Genomic DNA, 24,797 nt, shown 5'->3' with positions numbered 1-24,797 from the left:
CCATCAAAAGTTATGATATTTGTGTTCACTTTATAAAATTGTAAACAGAACCTAGCTAGTCAGCATTCATAACATTGTTTTCACCTTTGTTTTTTTTTCAAATATTTCAACATTAATTGTCTTTCCCTTAGAAACCTAGATTATATATCTTGTTCTTGATAAGGTTTGAATTTGGTGCACAAAAAAAAAAAAAGAAAGATAAGGTTTGAATATCGATTATATAATTATACTGTTCAAAGCTTTACAATAAACAAATTGAAGTGTCAAAGCTTTTACCAAACAAATCATTAGCAAATCATAAAAAGCTTGTGTTGTCAAAGTTTTGACTTTGAATATAAATTATATACAACCTCACCGACGACACCGACACCAACATCGACATATCCGACTCTATAAATGGAGGACTAAGTCCTATAGCGAATAAATTCAACACAAAACTACAGAGAAGAAAAGAAAAATGTCGTCAGAATGCGCTGGTAAGTTTTTTTTGGTTTGTAATTCTATAGTTCATACTTCATAATTGATCTTACTGCGGCTGTAATTTATTTTATTTTTCTCGTTTAAATCAAATCATACAATTTTTTAGTAGTATAATATTATAGTTCTAGTATTGTTGTTTCCTCAATAATCTCTTTTTGTTTCTAAGCTAATGTTCTTTTAACTAAAGTTGACAAACCACCATGCACGTGCTATGTAACAAGGAAAATATGGCACACGCGTAATTTCAAAGGATCCACCAAAATGAAACTTTGATTTCAAACATAAGACATAACTTGTGAATAATTACTAATTAGTTACGCTCAATGTATATATCTCAGTTTGTAGTTTATATATGCATTTAGTTTAGACAAATTAAAATTTCCGAAGATTCGTAATACGAGCTAATATATGATCTTGCATTGAGGTCAAGCTATGGTGACGTTTGTGTTTTGATTTACCCAAAACATGAGATTATTGATCTCTAAAATACCAAAAGTGAATGATTGACCGATCTAAAGTAACGTGGACCGTATGCAGGTAAGAACTCGTGGCCGGAGCTTGTGCGAACAAATGGAGACTATGCGGCTTCGGTGATAGAGAGAGAGAACCCTAGCGTCGATGCTGTCGTAATTTTGGATGGAACTCCGGTGACCGCAGACTTCAGGTGCGACCGTGTCAGGGTTAGGGTTGATAGAAACCGTATCGTCGTCAAAACCCCTGTCGCCGGCTAGACATGTATCATCATTACTATGCCGCCTAATATATAGATGAATAAAGAAAGCTATAGTCTATATATAGACGATGCATGATTGGTTAGTTAATTATGTATTAAATAAGTATCGTTTGCCTGAATAATTTCGGGATCGGTGTTCGTTCTCCGGGCGGAACGGTTACTGATGTCTAAAGTTTTATATAAATCAAAGTATCATGTATGTATCTGGTTTCAAGTGAATGATATTAGTGTTCCTATATACTACTTAAGGCAGGGATTAGTATTTAAATTTATGTCCTATTTTAGTAGATCAGCTAGTTGCTCCAAATACAAACAAAATATATAAAAAGAAACTGTTGTGTTCAATTAAACCAAGTACAACGGTCAACGAAATTTTAGATATTAGCAGACCATTGTGGAAGAAGCAAAAAAAATAAAAATTGAGGTACAAGTAAATTAAAGCCAACCGTGTGAAATACAAATTTTAGAAAAGTTAAGTCATATACATATGATTAACACAGGTTTATGAGATCTATTTTCTTTACTAATAATAGAACGCATGGTGTGTGATTGTTAATTCCCCCACCTTCCAAGCTTACCAAAACCTAAGCCCCTATCCAAACTTCCCATAGTCTTAGATTTTTCGTAGTCCAAAACCTTTTCACGACTAAATTCTATGTCCATATGGTTCATGCAGTCCAAATTCCATCTATACTCCCACTAGTCCAAGCTCTTTGTAGCCCAAATTCTCTAGATCCAAATTTCTCGAACATGAGATTCATATAGCTCGAGTTCTCCATATAGTCGAGGATTTCGTAAACAAAAAGTTTCATCATTCTTTTAGATTTTCTGGACGTTATAAGCTAACTCACAAGCCATGTGCATTATTAAATGCGCATACACGGGCATACATGAATGACGTATAGTATAGAGAGCTTCCAAACAAAGTTAAAGATGTCAATGTATCACATTTACACAAACGTATTATATCACACCCACGCCAACTCAAGTCGATAGTTGTAAAGTATCAAAACATGGTATACAAAGTCAATGCCCATTTCTTTACGCAGATACCAATTCACCAAAATATAGTAGATGGCAGAAATTATATACACCATCAATAGCTATGATTGTCCACTTACAAATTAAATTGTAACACCAATATAAAATTGGAATAGTGGTACGTAATATGGACCAGTCGCCGCTTAGACTTTGAAACTGTCTAAAAAGGTAGGTACAAATGAGTAGGTGGGTGGATACAAAGTTATCACATGTCAAATCTTATGTCTATATATATAAACATGAAGAGATTCTTTGTGTCTAAATAAGATTAGTTCTTCGAACATTTGGTTTATCTTTTATCAAATACAGAAAAAACATTTAAGCAAAATGGGATCGTCGACGGTTCAGAAGTCAGCTTTGCTGTTATGTGGAGACTACATGGAAGCCTACGAGACCATGGTTCCTCTCTACATCCTCCAATCGTTTGGCGTTAGCGTTCACTGCGTTTCGCCTAACCGCACCGCCGGCGATCGCTGCGTTATGTCTGCCCACGATTTCTTGGGTCTCGAGGTTCCAAATTTTCACCACTAATCGCTGATTTTTTTTTTTTTTTTAAGTAAGTACTAATCTCAGTTTTTTTTTTCTGTTGTATTAAAAAAAAAAGCTATACACCGAACTAGTCGTTGACCAGTTGACTTTGAACGCTAATTTCGATGACGTCACTCCTGAGAATTACGACGTCATTATCATCCCAGGAGGGCGATTCACGGAGATTCTCAGCGCCGATGAGAAATGCGTCGACCTCGTGGCGCGATTCGCCGAATCGAAGAAGCTCATCTTCACGAGCTGCCACAGCCAGGTTATGCTGTTGGCGGCCGGAGTCCTTGCCGGCGGTGTGAAATGCACGGCGTTTGAAAGCATGAAGCCTCTGATCGAGCTCTCCGGCGGCGAGTGGTGGCAGCAGCCTGGGATACAGAGCATGTTCGAGATCACCGATTGCGTTAAAGACGGGAATGTTGTGAGTATGGTTGGTTGGCCTACGCTTGGTCACGGGATTAAGGTTTTGCTTGAATCTCTTGGTGCCAAAGTCTCGAGCTTGAACAAGGATCCAGCTTCTGTGCTTTTCCTCATTGGGGTGAGTATTCAAATTCAATTTCCTCAGTAAAATGTGAAGTCTTTAGTGATTTCAATCTTGTTTTCGATCATCAGACTCATTGAGCATTACTTTGTGTTGTGTTGGGTTTTAAAGGACTATGTAGAAGATTATGGGGTCAATATACCATTTAGAGCACTTCAAGCTTTAGGTTGTAAAGTGGATGCAGTGACACCAAACAAGAAGAAAGGAGAGGTGTGTGCAACGGCGGTTTATGACTTTGAGGAGGGACGGCAGATCCCTGCAGAGAAGCGTGGGCATAACTTCTTTGTGACTGCATCGTGGGATGATGTGTGTGTGGATGATTATGACTGTGTAGTGGTTCCTGGAGGGAGATCACCTGAGCTACTGGTGATGAATGAAAAGGCCATTGCTTTGGTTAAGAAGTTTGCGGAGAAAAATAAGGTTTTTGCTGCTATTGGACAGGGTAAATTGCTTCTTGCAGCCACTGGTGTTCTTAAGGTAAGACATTTTACTTGTCATTACTTTTTGAGGTTTTAGCTTAAACTTTAAGATGAGCTCTGTCAGAAGAGTATAATGTAGTTGGAGGAAATGGTATTTGCCTAACTCTGGATCACGAAATGTGATGCTGGCTTTATACAATATGTGTAATCCTATAGTACTGAATCGTGATTTATGTGCACTGACAATAGAAATGTGATGCTGGCTTTATATGTGTAAAGGTAGATTGATGATACAATGGGACATCCCGATGTAACAATGCTTATATAAGTCCTGCATCTCTTGTTACAATGTGGAATCTCGTAAGATTTTCTTGGTTATTAGATGTTTCTCTTTATGAAAATTTGCAGGGGAAGCGATGCGCGAGTGGGAAGGGGATGAAGGTGACAGTGAAGGTGGCTGGAGGCGAGGCTGTGGAGTCAAAGGGATGTGTAACTGATGGGAAACTTGTGACGGCAGCATCAGTCTCGGATTTGCCTGCCTTTTTGTCTGGTTTATCAACTGCTCTTGGTGTCTCTGTCATGTTCTAAGATTTTGCAAACCAAATTTGTACCACATCTTTCAATTCGCTCAACTGAAGTGGAAATAAAAAAACATAAGAGCTCGATTCGATTGTAGTCTCTCTGCTTTCGTAAAGTTATTACATCCCAAACATAATTAGTTGCTGCTCCTTGGAAACTTCGAGCGGGTGGTTTATCAAGGTGATTTTGTTTCTGCTTCTTCTTCTTTTTGACTGAACAAAAACAGTTGGTTTCGCATAGGATACAGTCTAAACTATTGAACCCCTAATCAAAACCATGAAACCCCATGTTAGATCAATGCATCATTCATGCATGCTTTGAGTTCGAAATAGTATACAAAAAAATAGAAGAACTAATATATATTTTATGAATGTTTGCAAAACGGTTAATGAATCCAACGTGTTGAATCAAAATTACAAGACAGATCTTCAATTGTCTCTGCTTATACAATGAAACAAAACTTCTAATTGGTTTCCGAAGCTGTCTACTGCTCAAACCTGATGAGATAGATGCATAACCTTAATTACTGTATTAGAATTTTGTTATGGTTTTATTTATTTTTTCATCTTTCCTGCTTATCTAATCTTTTTTTATTTTGGTAATAGCTTACCTAATCTTTTAGTAATCATGTCTATATATTTTTCTTAGTTTTCTTTTTTGTTCATCCTCCATATATTCCAATTCACCTCTATAGCAAAAAAGGAAAGAAAGACGAAATATGTAGAAATTAGTAACGACCGACAACACATTTATGGTATATTACTATATTTCATTCTCTCTTTTCTTTTGTTTTTTACTTTTTTTTAACAATGGAGGCCCTCTACTTTTTATCTATATATAGAGAATGATTCAGTTGATAATTCTATATTTCTACAAAGAAGAAGTGAACACATCCCCGATCTCCTAACTACGAAAAGTTAGAAATTGCTTCAACTACGTATAACCATATTAGCAAAGGTTAATATATCTTTTTGCTCTTCAATTGTTTTTGCTTACCTTTGGATTTTTCGTGACAAAACATAATTTTCTTTTGTTCTATAATTATCATTCACAGGTTTTAGCCATGAATCTCGGTTTTGTATCAATGGAATCTGTTTGGTCACTTCCAAATTTTCTACTGTTTCTAGTACTCTGGACATTGATCAACATCTATGGCCAGCTACTTGACCACTGGATCACTTCATCTTACCCTAAGATTAGGTGTTTTATAAGGGAGCAACTTGAGGAATCCAAACTATTTGCAATAATAAGAAGGGAACATGTCGTCATCTGCTTGTTCATCCTTTTTGAAATTGCAGATTTGGTGCGCTTGGACACTACTGTCTTCTGTCGTCAAACCAAAGCTTTTCTTGTGGAGGAGTTTGTTTGCAGAATTTCGTGGGACACCGTTGCTTTATTAGGAGTCATAGCTATCATTCAACCAAATATGATTATAGTTAAATCCTTCCATGACAGTGAAACGGAGACAGAAGATGGGAATTTTAATGTTTAGCTGCTTGTGGTTTGTTCTTTTGTTTAGTTTATTTATTGATGTGCGTACTTTGTTTCCACTATTAATGACTTGAATTGAATAAAATAAAATTGAAACATACTCTACGGTTTGTTAGCTAAGCCCTGGTTGGGAGGGTATAAAAACAGATTCGGATTCGGATCATATATGTATGTATATAAAGTTAAACATTACAAATGCAATTTTTCTGCAAATGGTACAATCAAACCAACTTGGATCGATCAAATCATCCTTCTTCATTCTTCTGCGTCCAAAAATTTGGTAGTAACGGGCAGAGAGCTTCGGATGATAAAAACAACGAGCATGCCCGAGATGATGCTATAAGTATTAAGGGGGTGGGAGGAGGAATGTGTTTGTTTTTTACTCAGACCGTTCCCTACTCCGGCCATTCTTCTGGTTGTTGTACAGCGGAAGAAGCCAGCGAGCCCCGTGTTTCCTCTTTCCATAACACCGCCAATAAAGCACACAAAGTGCAATTATGCAGACTATGGGAATCGCCCATCTATTCACCAAAAACATTAAACACATTTGGTTTAGCTGAGAGAATGAGAGAAGTTTGGCCAGAGTTTGTGCAAGACTTGTTTTGTTACCTGTCCAAGTCGAGAACGGGACTATACACGACATTTTCCCATGTCCCAACGATGAAATGCCAAACAGGGTTGTAATAAAGAGCTTCTGCTGTCCAGAACATTCTTGTGTATGTCTCCAAGAATATGAAAAGTATCCACGCTGCCATTTCTAATAAAATGAATTTTATTATAAACCGGCCCACAACCACCATTACAAGAGAGAACCCAACCAGCCAGTTGAACAGCCTGTTATTGTATTCTTTGATGAACAAAGACCGTGACTTCCCCATCATCTGCACAAAAGATCTAAGGTCAAATTGCAATTCAATACTTCCCCGCATAGCATAGACATGATATATATTACCTTAGTTAATCTTTGCTCATAGTTTTGTTTCGAAGGACCAACACATTGCTGCTCAAAAGTTTGGTTGCAGTACACGAAACCTGCATTAAATTTAGCCATGGAAGGAAGTCGCAGAGCCTGTAAGTGGTCCATGTCATCTTCACACCTTGTATATAGGGTCTCACAGAGCTTCGATGATTGGTATTCATTTGCAAGAACAAAATTCTTATATACCTGGACATAATATTTCCAGGGCACAAAAATGTATAAGAAGATAAATTTGGAAATCTTATTTCTAAGTAGACTACCAAAATACAGTGTTCAGAATCATTCCTTTGTTTCTATCCACTAAGCTAGTGTCTGAAAAGTTAAAAGCCCCACTTAATAGCAAATTCATATTAACATAGGGATCCATACCTCCTGCATTTGTTCATCCAACTGATCGACAGATTTCTTTGCATGCTGTCTACCAAAATGCTGTGCATCAAATGCTTTAATAGCTTCATTATGTGCCGTTTCATGGGCACTATGGAGAGATTCTTCAGACATAGGTAGCCTCAATCCTACCATCCTCTCATTGTACAGCTTCACACAGCGCTCAACAATATCTTTATTGAAAACCTCTACTAGTGATCCTGTTGATGGGATCTCTCCTTTATTTAACGCATCCAATATCTACAAAGCAGATCAATCAGAATCGGAATATATCAAGACACCATTTAGCAAGCATAGAAGGCATATCACAGAAATCATATAAGCCATTATTTTAGTGCTACATATCAAATATCTAGTAACAAATCCATCATTTATAAAGATATGCACACATAAATTGATATGTAAAGGGTACAAAAGAGTATAATATCAAGGAAAACATGACCACATAATAAAGGAATCTATCAATGTTTATGCAAATATTACACGACCAGGTTACCGCGATAACTTTAAGTAGCCAGGAAATACAGCCATCCATGAAAAGATATGTAAGAGCACCAAAAAAGTAGACATTTGGTCCTTCTGATTTTCTCAATGACACGCTTCCACTCATTCATATAAAGTGTTTTGAGAAATTCAAAGAAATGAAGCCAGACAGAAAAGAGATTGACAATCACCTGTTCCAGGAAAGAAATAAATTCCTTCCCATTTAGCATTTTCCCCTGCACTATCTTTGGGCGGATAATACTAGCAACAAGTTTCTTCAATTGATCACGCCTTGCAACATAAGTAGAGTCCAGGTCCTCATCCTTCAGATCACATAGCTTTGTCCGCATGAGATGAGGCTGTATACAAAAAACAAGGAATAAAGTTATCACAAACTAGATCACCTATCTACATACTAGCTAAAAAAAAAAAGAGTATGGAATACTCCATGAGTCAGATCAGACAATCATTTTGAATATTCCACATGGAAGAAAAAAGAGAATTTGCTCCCAAGAACTTTGGAAAATTATAAGGATTCACAAGCACTGAAAAGTGGGGCTTTTGTGCACGTTTCAGCATGACTAAAGGTAACAACCACACCAAAAAAGTTATTTATTCGCAGGCAACTCTGCGAAGACATTCAAATATAATACATAATTTTCATGCAAAACGATATTCATGTTGATTAAAGTTTCCATGTTCTGTATTTCTTGTGAAAAAAGGCTGGAAAATATGCAAAAAAAGAACATACAAATCCCTTACCTGTGGTAAGCTAAACGCTGTGCTGTTGTCACCCATTATCGCCAAGGAATCCCGAATCTGGTTAACCTGAAAAATGTGATAAACAAGATTAATTTCTGAGATAAGAATGAATATTACTTGTACGATGCAGAATAAAAGACAACATACCTGGTCAATATTTTTGTTACCTGAAAACATATGAAACAAAATTAATCAATTAACAAGGTGGGCTGCTAGTAAGAATTGGTCTAGACGACATCAGTTAAAGAATAGAAAAGAACTCTAACCATCTTCATTAGGGACATGTCTGAGAGCTTCATCCACCATTTGCTTCACCGATTTCCCTTCTGCACAACGTTGGAATAGTGTTAATAATGAACAGCTCACTTGCATAAATTACAAAAAAAAAACTGGAATATTGAAATGGATCCCACAGGACCAGCGGCACACACAATAGGCAGTGATTACATAGAATTCAAGCACTATTTATATTGAACTTTTATGAAAGTTGTTGTCAAAAGAACTATGCACTTACGCAGAAAATCACGCTGGATAAGCCACAGAAGCTTTGATGGTTCAAAAGCAACATCTTCACCCTACAGGATATGAAAAATTAGAAACAGAAATTTTGAAGGTTGCCATGGATCAAGAATAACAGCAGCATCAGGGTGTACCTTTACTCTGCCAATTGAGTTGCATGAGCCAATGAAAATAAAACCCAGTCAGTATTCATAGAGGCCGAGATATATTAAACAAGATAGAAATGCAGAGTACAATTGAGCAAACCTTCCGTAAAATTCTTCGGCCAACTCAACAGCAAAGGAGAGCCGAGAAATGTCAGCTTCACGGATCTGATGAGAACTCATATCAGAGAGAGAAATGTAGATAAAGTTCTTTTAAACACTAGCTACTTGGTTACGCATCCATATTTGTACACTTCCTACTATAATTCACGAGCGGATACACTATTGCTCGAGCTTGCATGTCATAAAGCGAATCAAGCCAAACATGATCAGGATACCTATTCCGCATTGTTTGTGTTCGACAAACATTAAAAGACTAACAAGGGGGAGGGGGGAAATGGTATAAATCCTGAGGTGAATAAATTCGCTTTAGTTACTAAGGCAAAATAATATATATTTTTTTTGTCACAAGACTCATAACCAAGGCAAATGAATGTTTTAAGAAATTTTATTATGATTGCTACGTTGGAAACATCGCATGGAGTTGTTCGATACCCTATATTTCACTTTTAGGGAAAATCCTTCTATAGGATGAACCACCTAGGTCTATCAAAACGCTTTGGTCTTTGATTTTAGTAATGACATGATCGCCGACATGATATACAGAAACCTCTCTAAGGTTTCACTCTCTTTGGGTATAATGTAACTAGATGCCTAAGCAATCCGGACAAACAGAGGTGCGACAACTTACAGTTTCAGGCAGATTATAGATAAGCACAGAACTCATAACAGTTGCCAGAGCAAAAATCCTGAAAATTTACAAAGAAATGTATTAGATTTTCAGAGGCTCGGCAAACAAAAAGTTTTTATGAGCATAAATTGAACCGTCTGGGTACCGGTCATCATAGACATTGGACTTGCCAACACTTTCGAATCCTTCAGTGTCCAGGTAAATTACGGAAGTTTTGACTCCATCAATCTCCAGCTCTAATGGTGTTCCCCAGACCCAAATACCTGTATACAACAATACAGTGGATTCCAAAAAAAAACAAAAAAAATTAACCTCAATTAGCTAGAATATATATGGAAATCCATAGCTAGAATATATATGGAAATCCAAAGATGATATTTTCCTCAAGACAGTGGGGCTATACCTTTTGTTTTGGTGTCACGCATATGTCCAACACCAAAACCTGATGAATTTGAATATATCTTAAGTCAATGTTCAGCACCAATGATAGAAGTAAAATGTGAAACCCAAGTGTATGAGATAAGAAGCACCTTCATAACAGGAAAGGGAAAGAAGCTGATTGAGTAGAAATGACTTTCCAGATCGATATGGGCCAATCACCTGCATAGGGAATTAGAAGCAAGAAGTTAAGAAAAAAGCAACAAACTTCTTACTCCGGAAAAACCAGGTTCAGAAAGAAAGAACATACAAATAATTGATAATGAGTCAAACATCACTCTCACATACCGCAACAGCAGAAATAGGAGTTGTAATTCTGCTAATTGCTTCCAAACCTTCTCTGCTAAGCTGAAGCTTGGTATGACCCGGAGCAGGTTCAACGATAGGAAAACTGCAAAAGCAATTGGAATTAAGAAGACACATAAAAGATACTCAACAAGTGTTCGCCCATCACAGATAACTAATCAACAAAAGCTGTTAAACAAACCACATCAATGGATTGCCCATCACAACTACAACAATGTGGCTATAACAAACCAAATAATTCAGCTTATATGGCAATAGACGATACTACATTATCAAGAAGATTCATGGGTTCTCATGTAAGAAAGACAAACAAAAAACCTTTCTTTCCTACCAGATTGCAATGAAACAAAAACCATAGGTTCAATAATTAGTCTACAAAATGAGATCCATTGCTACAATGTAATTCATTTTACCATGGCTGCAACTAGAAGATGGTGTACGATAGTCCCAGAATCGAAAAGAAGAAGACTTTAACCCAAAAGTCTGTAGTTATTTCCTCTTAAGAAGAATATAAATCTGAGGAGGGGGAAATGCAAGAAAGAAGAGGAAAGAAATAACACTTACGCCTGATGAAAATTCTCGATCGAGGAAGAGGTTGACGACAAGAGACAGAGAGAGAAGAAGAAAACAAAGGTCCGGCTCGAAATCTCCATGATTATTTTGACCAAGATTGAACACGATCCGTTATGTACCCGGTTGCCGTTACAAGTCAAATACGTGGGAATTGAGACAAGACCCAGACTTTTAGGATGAAGAAGAAGAAGAACAAGGAGAAGGAGAAGGGATCTTGGAAACCTGGGGAGGTGGGTGTACGTTAAGAATCGGTGCACCCGCAGAGAAGGTTGCACGGGATCTTAGTTTAGGCGGAGGAACACTTAGGCTTCCTTCCTAGCAAAAGCGGGTAATGACGAGACCCAATTTAATTGTCGATCTGACCCGAAACCATTACTAAATTATTAAAATCCAAAGATGTGCTGACTTGGCTTCTCTCGAGGGGTGTTAATATTTAATTTGTAGCATGCTTAGGTAAGCTTATTTAGCTTATTCAAAAGTCAATTGTAATTTGCAAACATATGCTTCAAACCATGACAAATTCAACTACTACTCTCAGTGCCGGGATATTGAGGATGTACCCAAAAAACAGGAAACAAAAAAAGATTTAGAATGATGATGAAAATATCTTCATCATGAGTTATAAGTATTCCTAATCCTAACTAAGTTATCCAAAATATTACTTAGTGAACTGAGCTTAAACATGAGTTATTTAGTCCCAAAAGAAGATAAATCCAATCAATATATACAATACACACAAAAGAAAGGTTCACAACGAGCTCAAATATGAAAAATCGATTTTTAGACGATTCTGCCTGATACAGAATTGTTCTCTCGCCAAGACTCTCACTTGCTTTAGATACGAACCTATCTCTAACTCTCCTCTCGCCGCAGCTTCTTCAAGTACCCTCAACACATCTTCAATGGCGTCGTCTTCTGCCATTCCTTCCACCTCCGGTTCAGTTTCGAACATTTCTTCGATTCCCATATCCATTGACGCTGATTTCGTCAGCTTACGATAGTTCGTCTCTGCCCAGTCCTCCAAAACATTGGAATCATCTTTAAGCTTCAAAGCTCTCACCTTTAATGTCTCTCTCTCGTTCTCGAGCTCAGTGATGATCGTTTTAACCGATTCGGATCTTTGTTTCACCTCTGATTGCAGTTTCCAGAGGTTTTCAATCTCTTCTCCTGATCTCTCCATAATTGTTAGAACGTCGTAGTGGAGGCTCGTGGCTAATCGATCTAAGGCTTCGATCCTCGAAATTGATAGGTTCCGGGTTGGGATTGAATCCGTGGGTACAAATGGGTGATCATTAGCGAGAACTTTCCTGAGGTTTCGAATGGAATCGAGTAAATTGCATCGTGGGTATTCCCATGTCTCGATGTATCTAGAGTTTGTGAATCCTGAAGAATTGACGAATGGGTGGTTGGTGCGAATTGGAATCGAATCAGGGTTTATAAACACTAGAGGAGGCGTCAATGGGTAGTTTTCGTGAATCCATATGGTTACTTGCACGGTTGGGAGTTGTATTGGGGAGCTTCGAGTACGTAGAGATCCTTCAAGGCAGAAGAGTTGAACTTTGGCTCCGTTGTTGTGATTGAAAGTATCAGTTGAGAGCTCGAAATTTGGATAGTCTTGGAGGAATGAAGTCAGATGCTTTCTGATTAGCCATTTCTGATCAGGATCGGTGTAGGACAGAGCAAAGGAACCGGTGGCAAGAAGGGCTTTTTCTATGAATTTGACTGAAGAAGATGATGATGATGATGCCATTCAAAAGGTTAGTGACTTTGAGGCTAAAGCTTGTTCTGTGCTATTTATGACGTTCGTTCGTTTTAAGTTCTTCATATTATTGTTTTATAATATGAAATGACTTGAAATGTTTTGGGTCAAGCAAGCTTCGAGAACAAGTGATCGTGATTGTTCTATACTTCTATTGTTTCGTGGAAGTTTACATTCTTGGAAAAAAGACACTTGTACTAATTGTCTTTTTCTCCTTTGTTAGATTATTCTATTAGGTTTTGTCACTGGATCATTGATTAGGTTTGTATGTATTTAATTAAATTATCCATTTTGGCTTGTTTTAACTTCACCAATTTTTTCTCAATACTTTAATTTGAAGCTAAAAGGGTTTTGGCTTGGATGTGTTGTTCTTTTTTGTAGCGAGTTTCAGTATTAAGGGTCCTAATTCGGAAAATTAAGTTCTCATATCATGAAGCCTTTTCCTTTAGTATAAACACTTGATGACCAAGTAGCTGAACAGTCTTTAAGTCTTTTTGTATGTTGAAGGACCATCAATGCATTTATAAAAAATATTTTGTTGTGCTGTGCTGTGCACTCTCGTTTGTTCCTCAATGAATTCACGTCTCTCTAGGACTCAAGTCTAATTTATATCTGACATGGTTAATTAGGTGGTTTGGGTCACTCTGCTAACTCTGATGATGTGCTTCTCCAAATTTATCAGCTTTGTGCCTGGACATTATATTTCAGTTGTAGTTGCTTCGGTATAATTTCACTTCAGATTTTACTGGTAGTTGATGTAATTTAATTGTTTTTTGCCACCTTTTTCGTTCAAATCTTGATGAACAATTTTGTTAATCCAAGCTACAAGCTGTGACAACATCGTTTCCTTATTTTTCTCTTTTCAGATTTGAGACAATTCTTGGATACGTACATGTTGTGGTGAAACTATGCAGGAGTAATTTGCTGAAAGGAATAGGAAAAAGTTAAAAGACTCCAAGCCCGAAATCAATACGTTACAAACCATCATGGTACGTTATCATTCACCATCATTATATAATAAGCCTCAGGATATGTACCTATCTTCCGATCATGCGTCTTCCTATCATGCGTCTTCGTATCATGCGTTTTCTTTGTCTCGAGCATGATATTTTTTTCTTTGTCCCATTGTCCGGAAAGGTGTTCCTTTTTCTTCTCTAGATGCTTCACCTTTTGTTTGAAATCTTTATATATATTCTTTGCATATTGCTTTATTTGCAGTTCTTCTTCCCAGTCTTTTTGAAGTTTTCTGGTTAGCTTCTTAAGAACCTAGTTGATTTCCAAACATCATCCCGTTAGTCTAAATTAAGATAGACTAATGCTCAAATGAAAGGAGCTAAAAGATCTTACTTTTAATTCCAGCTCCAGAGAATTCTTCAAACTGTCTTGACTTGTGGGGTTACAAACATCTTTCAGGAGATCTCGTCCAGCTTTTCTGCTGTCACTTCTTGGCATTTTTTTCCGGATGCAGTTTAGCTATTAATATATTTAGACAAAATTTCAGAATGGTTCGGGTATGTGAACTATGAATCTTGGGGGCATTTTAAGCTTAACAATAGTAATTATACCTCTCTGCTAAATTCTCTGAATTCGCGTTTTCCTTCGTAGTCCAGCTCTTGAAATTGTGCTTTTTGATGAAGTAATGAGAATTGCTGGCTCTAAATATGCAGAGAAAATTCAAGGGTATGTTAGATATGACAGATATTCGCTGTCTATTGAGCTTGTTCTCGTGTTTCTAAGATCATAATGATATTGGGCATTTACATGATCAATGGTTTCTTCTGCTGTTTCTCCTTTAGGTAGCTTGTCAAGAGCCTTCTGTAATTGCTCTACCAGGTTGTTGCAGCGGTCAATGTAGTCTGCAGCCAAGCGACTGCTATTGACAGCACGCCTTTTCTCATCATATATGCCCCACGACTGTGACTGCCCATAAGTATAAATCATTTCAACGACCATTCTTTGGGTGGCAAAGTTTCAGGGTTTAATGTTTTGAAAACTCACTCTGATTTCTGTGTACTTTTGGCTTGTGTGGAGATAATCTTGTTCCACTTTTTTGAGTCGCTTCTCAGCTTCTAAGTTTTGTTTCCTCGATTTGTTGTCATTATCAATAACAACAACAGTGGAGATTTCGTTGATGCCTTGATCAGGATCATGATCATCCATAGCCTCTTTGGTTTGTCGTTTATGGATTGTCACCAAAGAGCTGACTTCTAATTACTATTAACAAAATTCTTGAGACGATCTTTAACTCGCAAGTACATTGTTCTTTTATAATCGTTATAAATAATCAGAATCTAAACACAAGCCAGTATTAAATTGATTAACGAGGGTCTTGCTCCCCACGCCAAGGCATTTCATATCTTATTATAACGAGGAGTATCTAAATTAATTATTCCATATGCAACGAAATGCTTGACATCACATACTTACATTTTCATTTATAATATAGTCAAGTGTTGTCATTATATAGTAAATGTAGCAACTCGATATAGTAAATATAGTAAACACATAAGGTAATTAGAATGCTATTAACTCTCACAAAGCAAGCACAGAGTTGGATGGATCACTCTCCCTTACAACCCAAAAAAAAAAGACCAAGGGAAGACGCTTATAGGCGTGCATGGATCCTCTGTTACATACCCTTAATATCAAAAACTATAAGGGATTCAAAATACTCCTACACCTCATACCTCTCTAGAAGGTTATGTCACATATATATAAACAAACCTTCAGACACCAAAGACTATGGATCCTATCGATCCAGTTATCATATCTACTGATTCCTGTTTGACTTCTTCATCTGAGTTTTGATCTGCACGAACATAAGAAGACAGCCACTTGGATTTCACATACTCAGCTCTCCTCCATGGCGGCACATGTAGTCCTTTCTTCTTCAAGCTCTGTTTTGCGGCTTTACATATCAGAACGATGATCCTCTGAAGCCTATCCGCTTTCCCGACAAAGATGTTAGGCAGGGTTTGTAAAATCGACTTGTACGTCTTTGTAGCACGAGCAATCTCGAACTTGGATTTGAAGTCGATGTCAATCAACAGTCTTTCACCTTTCAATATCACATCCACATACTCATATTCCCCTGTTTCAATTGACCAAAAAAAGTCAGCTCCACTGTCAAGCTCAATCAAGATAGCTAAGAAATGGCATGGCTTTACAGAAGATAAAAGCTATAGACTATACCAGCAGGACAAGAAGGCGATTTCTCCCAGCGAGATTTGCATACAGCCGCATCATAACCTAAGCTCATCAACCCATTGGCCACAATTTTCAAGCATGACTCGTCTTTAGGCTTGCAATTCTTACTTGTTTCCACAATCTTGGTCACATCGGCCTGTAAATTCCTCTCCCAGACGCTCGTACAAAGGACCAAACTCTGCAAAAATGGATCTCGACACATCAAATTCCTGCTTCATCGAACAAACATAATAGTCCAGAACAATATGATGAGTAAGTACCTTGAGGATCTCACAAGCTTCCCCGGAAGAACATCTGAAACCATCGGACCATTCAGTTTCATCATCAGAGCTCTCCGTACCACTCCCACTGAAGCAGTTGCATCGGCTACGGCCACACCGCTGTTTCTCACCACCGTTGTTATCCTCGATGAAGTTTAGAACCATCTTCGCCAAACAGACCGAGCTCGGCTCAAAATCTCCAGAGTTACCTCTCGAAAGCGGTGCATCAACGTCGGCGCCTGGAAACTTATCCGAAACGTTCTTAATAGTGAACTGACGCTCGAACAGACGCTTCAGCCTCGATTTCGGCATTTGCTTCATCGTCTCCGGGAAAGGTAGCTCATCCGACACATCAGAGTCATCGATCGGTTGGACTTTCATATGAAATGGCATCGCGATCTCTCAAAAATTCAAATCGACGAATCCAGATCGAAATTCCCCAAAAATACACGAGAAAACTCTGAGCTGAGAACAAAAAAAAAATCCTAAAACCTAATCTAAAATTGAAGATAAAGCTTGGAATAACTTCGAAACTGAGCAAACGGAAGAAAAAAAAAAAAAGAGAGACGTCGCTTTAACTTTTAGCTATTTTTTATTAGATACGGATTTAAAGTTTCCGAGATACGCGACGAAGAGAAAACGTCACGTAGTTATGCTTTTGTGATCATTAAAACGACACTCCGACGCAAACCTCGCCGTCGATTTCATCTTTTGTAATTCAACACGGAGATCTGGTTTTGATTATCGCCGTAGAATTGACAAAAAATGAAGAAGATCCCAGAGAGAGAGATGATGAAAACTGAATTATCGAGAAGGAAAACAACAAAATCTTGTGATCTGAAACAACGAAAGAGTAAAGAGGATAAGCTTTGTTTTGGTGGATTTATAAAGGGTGAGGATTTTATGTACACGTGTGTGTCCTACGTGTTCAAAAATAGCTCAATCTGTAAAAAAAAACCAAAAGAGGGGGTACGTGGCGTGAGATCAACGGCTTTGGTGCTTCACAAATGGCTGAGATCCGATGCTCTTGGTTGGAGAAAGGTCGAGAATACCCTCGAAGGTTCGTTGTTAAGGGGACGTGTCGGCGACTCCACTTAGGCCGGAGTCAGTTAGCAAGAATTCGCCCGGAATAAGTTGGAGAAAGAGAGGATGATAAGACTGAAACACCCCTCCGTATTCAACGTACGTTCTTTTTTTTTTGTTGGCTACGCCTACGTGTTTTGGCATATTCCTTTGGTATCTACCCGTACATACACCGTAATAATCTCATGGTATACATACAAATGGATTATTAGATGAGACAATTTTGCCAAAAAAAATAAAAAAGAAGATTTGATCAAAGTAATAAGAAAATGTTTTTGATAATATCGAGCCAAGTTCTTTTTTGTTATCGATTCAAGTATTTTTGACTACTCTTTTTGGTAAATGTTTTGTCACGATCAACATTTTCATCTTCATTTTTTATTTATCTGAATCATTTAGTAGAAATTTAAGGATATTGATATAGTTGAGAAGATAATAATTTAGTTGTACATTTAAAAATCGCATAATTGCAAGAGAAAATACGCTCATTCTTATTCTCAGAAAAATATATCAGATTAAAAAAAAATATATATATTTTTTGTGAAACAGGTTAAGATTAAATATTTTTGTTCTCTAAAAATGCAAAAAAATTTAAAACGAATTTTCATTAAAATAACCAGTTAGATAGTAAGTTATATTAACAAATTCTTGATCTAATAAATAAGAAATTTAACTTATTAGAGAAATACCAACTGAAAAAAGGAAAGGTTTAGAAAATAAAAAAAGTAGAAGAGAAATAAAAAATGTTAAATCGATTTCCGTATAAATTAGGTTCTCACAGTATATATAGGAAATATAAGACGGGTAAACGAATCCACGAGAACGACCAACAAACTCCAATTTTGTGTTTTTAAAAAAAGCTCTCTCTCTCTCCCGCACTAATTTTAAGCATCCGGCTCTCTCGTTTTCAGGTACATCTTTTTCCTCTGAATTAGGTTTTTGGTTTTCTGTATCGTTTTTTTCGTTTTCCGCTCAAAAACTTTTGATTGGAGATTCCCTTCACTTCACTTCACCAGACGACTTATTTGGTTCTCTTATCGGTAAATACTCTTCTAGATTCGACGACGGATCTTAAAAGCTTTTTGTATTCTGAATTTTACAAAATTGGCGTCTTTTGTTTGGGGTTTTGTAGTAGTAGATATGGCTGGTAAAGGTGGGAAAGGGCTTATTGCTGCAAAGACGATAGCAGCTAACAAGGACAGTGGTAAGAAGAAATCCATCTCTCGCTCTTCTCGTGCTGGTATCCAGGTATCCCCCTCCCCTTAGCTCCTCCTTCTCTGACTTTGATGTTCATTTTTTTAATTCAATTTTGTTACATTGTTCTGTGTAAATACTCGTTGATGGTAAATTGCTGCCTCTGTGTTTTCTGGAAATATCACATTATCCTAATGCCAATAAACATCATGTTTGGTTGATCTTCATCCTATGAGTAAGATAAAGTAGTAGCTTGCATGTTCTGCACTTACTTGATTCCTCTCTATGCACTTCCTGTAAAACTCTGTCTAGCGTAAAATTCTGTTCAATGGGTTGCTACTTGTTTTTTGTTACTACTCATTGTGTACTAGCAATTGATACAAAACCTTGTCTTCTGTGTTATTGTCTTTGTTTCCTCTTCTTCCTTCTGTTTTGTTGCATTGCTCTGGAAATGTAACCTAATCCATGTCTTGTTATCGTCATTAGTTTTACTTTTGGGATATTGCGGTCAAGCAAGTAAAAGGATAGAAATATATAGCATAAGTTTATAACCCATTGGATTTTCTGTATCTGGTTATCATACATATTGTGTTTCCCTATATGAAAGTTTGCAGTTTGAATGTATAATCTATATACAAGAAAACATCTCTCTGATTAATTGAAAGCCTTTCTCTGTGCCTTAAAAGTTATATGCTTATCTTTTTTTGTTTCTGCTGTGGTCTTCTCTCAGTTTCCAGTGGGTCGTATTCATCGTCAACTCAAGCAAAGAGTTTCATCACATGGAAGAGTTGGTGCCACTGCTGCTGTCTACACAGCATCAATTCTAGAATACTTAACTGCAGAAGTTCTTGAGTTGGCTGGAAATGCGAGCAAGGATCTCAAAGTGAAGAGAATTACTCCAAGGCATTTGCAGCTTGCAATCAGGGGAGATGAAGAGCTTGACACTCTCATCAAAGGAACCATTGCTGGAGGAGGTGTCATCCCTCACATCCACAAGTCCCTTGTCAACAAAGTCACCAAGGATTGATTTTTTCTCTCAAATCCTAATTCTCGATTTACTATGTGCTTGGTTAGTTATATTTACCTTTTGGTGCTCTGTTTAGGAGAGAGGATTTTAGTTTATTGATCTAGTTTGATTTCTTATGGATGTCCTCAAGTGTATATGAGTTCATTTTAACTCTTCGGTCTCTCTCTCTAGACTCATACTTTTGTGATCTTTCTAATTCTTACATGATGATGGTTTCTTGGTTTCCTATCCTGTTGCAATGCCCCTCTTCTAGGTAACCCGGAAATTTGGAAATTCTCTGAATTTCGATTAGATGATGAAAACAACACTCAAACATTCATAGCAATATATGCAAACTGCATACGATTGTTTCACAATTCTAAATAGTTATATAGAACTAGACAAACACATATGATTGTCCTAGAAATTAGTCCTCAAGCAAGCACACACTTAGTCCTCATATATTGAGAAGCATAACTACCACACAAAGAGCTAGGAAATAAACCATCAAAGTTTACACTTGGGTTTGATTCTTGTAAGTAGATAAATAAATAAAAGCCATTCATCTTCCTTTAGTTGCCTTTCTTGGATCATCCCTGGACCTGCAGCACAAAAGGTGTTCATAAGCAGAGCTTGCAACATATTTGGTGTATTAGCTGAAGTTATAAGAAACGTTGTTATGTTTTTACCTTTATTAATTGCAGGCTTGAAGGTGTCTTCCATAACTTAAAACCGGTGCAGGTTCTCTACCATGTGATATAGTAGGTTGCACGGTTTCAAATGCCTCGACGAGTAATGCAACTTTCCTCTTCCTTGCTGGAGCAAGTTTACTAACAGCACGCTGAAGAGCAAAGTCAAGCATCCAATCCTCTGAGTTTCTCCTCTCATCTATGTCTTGATGCTTGAGGTCCACCTTTTCAGGATCCTCCTCCACTGCAATTGGAAGGTAATTGGGTTCTCTTGGATTGAATGCTCTTAAATCCTCGGTCTCTGCAACGGGTTTCTTGCATTTGATGATTGTCCATGAAATGGTAGACTCTGACTCTTCTTGGTTGCACGGTTTTCGTGTACGGTTAAATGGAACCTTTGTGTTTTCTTTTGTCATCAACATAACTTCAGTCTGGTCTTGAGACTCCTCTTTGCAGTCTTCAGCTTTATCCTTTAATGTATCTTTACCAGCATCATCTTTATCCTCAATAGCATTACCAGCTGCTGAGTTCTTTGTCATATCGATAACTTCTGAAATAAAACAACTAAATTGATCAGCACCTTCATCTTCATCTTCATCTTTGTCTTCCTTCTCTTGGATCTCTTTCACAGAGTCATCTACCAAAGTCTCCTCGATTCTGTTATCTGCTTCTGAGTTCTTGGTCATATCGATGACATCAGAATCAAAGCAACCAGATTGATTTTCATCCTCATCTATGTTTGCTCTCTCTTCAAGATATTTCACAGATTCATCTACCATAGTCTCCTCAATTGCATTATCTGCTTCTGAGTTCTTGATTATACTGATTACTTCAGGATCAGAGCAACAAGATTGATCAGCATCTCCATCTCTGTTTGCTTTCTCTTCGACCTCATTCACAGAGTTATCTACCAAAGTCTCCTCCAAATCAGATTCTTTTAGAAGACAAGCATCTCCATCTCTGTTTGCTTTCTCTTGGACCTCATTCACAACTTCATCTACCAAAGTCTCTTCCAAACCACATTCTTTTAACTCGATGGCATGATCACCTTCTGAAATCATTACCATCTCAGCACTGTCAGAGTAATCATCAGAATCAGTTTCAGAACGAGGTGCTCCTTGAGAAACAGTTTCCGAGATTTGACTATCAATATCAATCTCAAAAGCAGCTCCATTTCCATGCTCAAACTCTTTATTCTCCTCTATACGTATCTTCACAAACTCTTCCTTGGAAGCTTCCATTTTCACACTCTTTTGGGACTTCAAACTCTGTCTCCTCGAGGATATAAAGCTTTTCAGAGGAGGATACTGCACGGAGTGGAGATGGCCGTTGAGTGAACAATACGTGTAAGGACAAACTTTCAAAACAGAGGTTCCATTAACTTGATCATAAGTCTCGCCATGATTAAGCATCAGATACTCGGGGAACTTGGAATCTTTTAGAGTTGAAGAACAAGTAGATTTCTGAGAGCATCTCTTGAAACTAGGAGGCTTTGTCAAACCCCTACCGATCCTAGAACTTGGCTTGTTATAACTTCTTTCCTTGTTAACTCCATAACGAGAATCATGTTTTGAACCGGTTTGGTTCTTCTGATTCCTAGAAAGATTAAATCTTTTCTTGTTCTCCTTCCTTGCCTCGGAGCTACTGGTGCCTTTCATGTAATTAGGTGAACCAGAACCACCTGTCACTTTCACAACAAGATCATGCTTTGGTAATTCTTGTGACTTACCTGATTGAGAAGAAACAGTAGTATTGTCTTTAAGCTTCCTCCTAGGCTTTGTTCTCTTCATCATCATCATCTCCGGTCCAAGGTTCTTGAGATGTTCTTGCCCGAATCGAGTTTCAGGCTGGGAATTGAAAGAAGACTCGAGTACTAAACAAGTCTTCCTCTGAACCATCTTTCCCGATCCCAAGGTTCTTGCTTTGCCTGAAGACAAAGCTATTGGTTTGTTTAGAGGAGAAGAAAATGGGAGGATTTCAATAGTGGTAGGGTAAAGATACGTGTGCGGTTTTGTCTCAGTGCCTTTTTGCAACTTTACGTGAATTTGGTTCAAACTTAAAACAAATGAGAGATTTTGAATACTTTTGTGATTAGGACAAGCACTGATAAAAGAGAGAGAGATTGGTTTTGGGTATGGTGGGTCTATTTCTCTTTATTATTGTGGCCATTTGTTTAAGGGTTGATTACATTATTGCTCCTTCGTGTTGCACGAAATAATGCGCATTATGTTCTTTTGTCTTTCTCTCTCAAATCTGTTTTTTTTTTTATTAGGCTCCTCTCTACCCCACAAAGTAACGAAGAAATTTCAAGTTATTTTGTTATTGTGAACCGACGACGACAATGTACACAAATTTGTGTTGGTTTAGTCCACAAAGGTGTGTCAAGAATAATATAATATTTGACAATTCTTTTCTCATACATATGCTTTTCTAGAACGAGTAAGCTGGAGATTATTTGATTTAAGTGTTAGCTTCAAGTTCAACCATGAAATGAATACTACATATACTAATACATGTTAATTTTTTTGAAAACTCTGTCTCTGGAAACCAGAATAGATAGCATTTGGTCTACAACGGAATTGAACAAGAAGGTTTGCTACAGCTCAAGTCTCATGAACAAGAAGCAAGAATCGAAAACGCTCAATGAACTCTCGCACATAGTATAGTATTTTATTTAGTATTTTACACTCTTGTCTAATGTACCAGCGAAGTCTCTGTTATGTCCAGAGTCTTTTGTTTTTCTTCGTTCCCTAACATAAACCTCTAATTTATTTGGAGGAGTCTTGGATTGACCTGAATTAAATCATGATAAACATGCAACATTATGAACTATCCATTGATTAAAATATGTTAGCACTAGTATTATACTATGAATATATAATTCGTTTTAATGAAAGTGAAGCTGAAGATGGTGTTCTTGAAACAATTTGAAACCAAAGTTTATAATACGAAATTACGATATATCAAATGTGATAAACTTTGCAATGCAAAGAAATTACAAGTCTAGTATAGATATTGATAAATTAGATGTATGTAGGTTTAATTCTTATTGAATGTGAATTTCTCGAATAATATAAGATCCTATCAATATTAGAAAATAAAAGCAAGTTTATGAATTGATGACATACATAATCATAGAGTTTAGCTATTCAAGTTAGTATTATCCGTGCAAACTTTACCTTCCAGAACTCTAACTATCATAAACGTAAACCTAAGCAGATAAGTCTCCGCTATTGTGAATTAATATACATAAAGCCTCGCTTGTTCTACACGTCTTTTAAAATATATATTTTTAAAAAAATGTGTAAATGTATGCACTTATCTACGAAGTTGCAGCTTCTCCCAAGAAACGACTCATGAATGGTGACAAGATCACATACACTGTCACCTCATGATTGGCCGAAAGAAACAAAAATGAAAGTCAAATGGTTCGGACCCATCTGGTCCTTGTTGAAGAAGTCGTGGACAACGTCGTGTTGACAAGTCGGTAACACGCAAAAGATCTTTCTCTATATATCTAAACCTCCTTGGGGTTTTATCATCAGATCTTTGAAACACACACTATCTATATTAACAATACGAAGCAAAAGATACGCTAGCTGCTCAAAAGATTTGGCTAACTTTTTCTATTCTATGAGTAATATGCCTATGGGGAAGAAACATCTTAGCATCAACTCTCTGAGTTACCAATGCGAAGACAACAACAACTGCAAGAACAATCTCTTCTTTGGATTGTTCGATGACCATGAATCCACAAGGTTAAGAAGTGGGAGTATGAAGAGACAGTACAGCGACATGGGAGATAGCTACCATAGAGTTTACGAAGAACAAGGTGGTGATGATGGTGAAGAGGGTGATGATGAGGGATCGAGGATGGACATGAGAGTCTTGATGGTATTAGAGTATATGAGGGAGCTTTACGTGGGACAACTTCAGCTGCTGAAAAAGATGTTTCCAGGTGCAGCTAAAGGCGAGTTTCTTGGTTTCTTCAATAAAATCGGTGATGCTGTGTCCCAATTCAAACAAGACTCTCGTCCTCCTACAAAATCAATGACTATGCAGAGGAGTCTCAGTACTGGTTCGCCACGTTTCACTTCTAAAGGGATTAATTTGGGTCCATCAGATCTAAGAGATGATAGGTTTAAAGTTACAACGGTTAATGTTGGTGGTACTGGTGGAGCTGCTGGAGCTGGTGATGCTGCTGGAGGAGGCAAAGGTGGCTCTGCGGCTGGCCAGGGCCAGACCAAAAAGTAGTCAGGATTTGTGACATGTGGTGTGGCCATGAATGATCAAATCCTATGACACTAAGGGTTCTGCATGACACAAGACGTTAAAATTTGCTTAATGAAATAAAACGTAAAAAAAGTGTGATTTAAGACTTTTGAGTGAACTTGGGGATTCCTAGTTTTAAAGGTGGTTTTCAACTTCTTTATTCAA

General features: G+C 37.4%; 9 protein-coding genes and 1 long non-coding RNA gene across 12 annotated transcripts; 5 read left to right on the top strand and 5 right to left on the bottom strand.

Annotated features, from left to right (window-relative positions):
* Positions 1–392: 392 nt before the first annotated feature.
* Positions 393–1,481, top strand: LOC17889638 (protease inhibitor HPI). Its single transcript, XM_006295748.2, has 2 exons — positions 393–476; positions 1,018–1,481. The coding sequence occupies exons 1-2, from the start codon at positions 458–460 to the stop codon at positions 1,209–1,211; spliced, it is 213 nt and encodes a 70-aa protein (XP_006295810.1). The 5' UTR covers positions 393–457; the 3' UTR covers positions 1,212–1,481.
* Positions 1,482–2,520: 1,039 nt separating this feature from the next.
* LOC17890045 (DJ-1 protein homolog E) lies at positions 2,521–4,522 on the top strand. The gene is made up of 4 exons (XM_006294216.2): positions 2,521–2,764; positions 2,859–3,329; positions 3,444–3,809; positions 4,160–4,522. Exons 1-4 carry the CDS (start codon positions 2,582–2,584, stop codon positions 4,337–4,339), a joined length of 1,200 nt encoding a protein of 399 aa, XP_006294278.2. The 5' UTR covers positions 2,521–2,581; the 3' UTR covers positions 4,340–4,522.
* A 684-nt stretch (positions 4,523–5,206) lies between these two features.
* Positions 5,207–6,184, top strand: LOC111831167. The gene is made up of 2 exons (XR_002834387.1): positions 5,207–5,287; positions 5,385–6,184. It is a non-coding gene; the product is annotated as an uncharacterized LOC111831167 (long non-coding RNA).
* Positions 5,949–11,487, bottom strand: LOC17889836 (guanylate-binding protein 4). Its single transcript, XM_023784925.1, has 17 exons — positions 11,154–11,487; positions 10,572–10,674; positions 10,376–10,445; positions 10,249–10,287; positions 9,991–10,108; positions 9,846–9,903; positions 9,198–9,262; positions 9,086–9,092; positions 8,947–9,007; positions 8,699–8,758; positions 8,580–8,599; positions 8,433–8,498; positions 7,862–8,029; positions 7,170–7,427; positions 6,774–6,986; positions 6,431–6,702; positions 5,949–6,342 (listed from the first exon to the last, which is right to left on the bottom strand). The coding sequence occupies exons 1-17, from the start codon at positions 11,240–11,242 to the stop codon at positions 6,201–6,203; spliced, it is 1,809 nt and encodes a 602-aa protein (XP_023640693.1). The 5' UTR covers positions 11,243–11,487; the 3' UTR covers positions 5,949–6,200.
* A 379-nt stretch (positions 11,488–11,866) lies between these two features.
* Positions 11,867–12,918, bottom strand: LOC17888912 (protein ELC-like). Its single transcript, XM_006295664.2, has one exon. The coding sequence runs from the start codon at positions 12,910–12,912 to the stop codon at positions 11,911–11,913; it is 1,002 nt and encodes a 333-aa protein (XP_006295726.2). The 5' UTR covers positions 12,913–12,918; the 3' UTR covers positions 11,867–11,910.
* Positions 12,919–13,905: 987 nt separating this feature from the next.
* LOC17889341 lies at positions 13,906–15,153 on the bottom strand. Its single transcript, XM_006295835.2, has 5 exons — positions 14,920–15,153; positions 14,683–14,841; positions 14,487–14,576; positions 14,269–14,394; positions 13,906–14,187 (listed from the first exon to the last, which is right to left on the bottom strand). The coding sequence occupies exons 1-5, from the start codon at positions 15,079–15,081 to the stop codon at positions 13,906–13,908; spliced, it is 819 nt and encodes a 272-aa protein (XP_006295897.1). The 5' UTR covers positions 15,082–15,153.
* Positions 15,154–15,414: 261 nt separating this feature from the next.
* On the bottom strand, positions 15,415–17,251 carry LOC17890194. Its single transcript, XM_006294569.2, has 3 exons — positions 16,389–17,251; positions 16,114–16,306; positions 15,415–16,012 (listed from the first exon to the last, which is right to left on the bottom strand). Exons 1-3 carry the CDS (start codon positions 16,779–16,781, stop codon positions 15,648–15,650), a joined length of 951 nt encoding a protein of 316 aa, XP_006294631.1. The 5' UTR covers positions 16,782–17,251; the 3' UTR covers positions 15,415–15,647.
* Positions 17,252–18,304: 1,053 nt separating this feature from the next.
* Positions 18,305–19,883, top strand: LOC17887657 (probable histone H2A variant 2). Of its 3 annotated transcripts, none has more exons than XM_023784887.1 (3): positions 18,305–18,382; positions 18,604–18,719; positions 19,396–19,883. In XM_023784887.1, exons 2-3 carry the CDS (start codon positions 18,612–18,614, stop codon positions 19,690–19,692), a joined length of 405 nt encoding a protein of 134 aa, XP_023640655.1. In that variant the 5' UTR covers positions 18,305–18,382; positions 18,604–18,611; the 3' UTR covers positions 19,693–19,883. The 3 variants fall into 3 exon arrangements, with proteins under 3 accessions (XP_023640655.1, XP_006295217.1, XP_023640656.1); XM_006295155.2 differs by having other exon boundaries at positions 18,328–18,382; positions 18,607–18,719; XM_023784888.1 differs by lacking the exon at positions 18,305–18,382 and adding an exon at positions 18,444–18,511.
* Positions 19,884–19,985: 102 nt separating this feature from the next.
* Positions 19,986–22,372, bottom strand: LOC17888645 (calmodulin binding protein PICBP). The gene is made up of 2 exons (XM_023784155.1): positions 20,361–22,372; positions 19,986–20,273 (listed from the first exon to the last, which is right to left on the bottom strand). Exon 1 carries the CDS (start codon positions 22,256–22,258, stop codon positions 20,366–20,368), a length of 1,893 nt encoding a protein of 630 aa, XP_023639923.1. The 5' UTR covers positions 22,259–22,372; the 3' UTR covers positions 19,986–20,273; positions 20,361–20,365.
* A 1,599-nt stretch (positions 22,373–23,971) lies between these two features.
* LOC17889067 lies at positions 23,972–24,776 on the top strand. Its single transcript, XM_006295751.2, has one exon. The coding sequence runs from the start codon at positions 23,994–23,996 to the stop codon at positions 24,612–24,614; it is 621 nt and encodes a 206-aa protein (XP_006295813.2). The 5' UTR covers positions 23,972–23,993; the 3' UTR covers positions 24,615–24,776.
* The last annotated feature ends 21 nt before the right edge of the window (positions 24,777–24,797 follow it).

The sequence above is a fragment of the Capsella rubella genome, unplaced genomic scaffold (genome assembly GCF_000375325.1).
Source record: "Capsella rubella cultivar Monte Gargano unplaced genomic scaffold, Caprub1_0 scaffold_4, whole genome shotgun sequence".
In the NCBI taxonomy this organism is placed as follows: domain Eukaryota; kingdom Viridiplantae; phylum Streptophyta; class Magnoliopsida; order Brassicales; family Brassicaceae; genus Capsella; species Capsella rubella.
The sequence above is the reverse complement of the archived record's forward strand: the minus strand, read 5'-3'. Positions and strand labels throughout refer to the sequence as shown.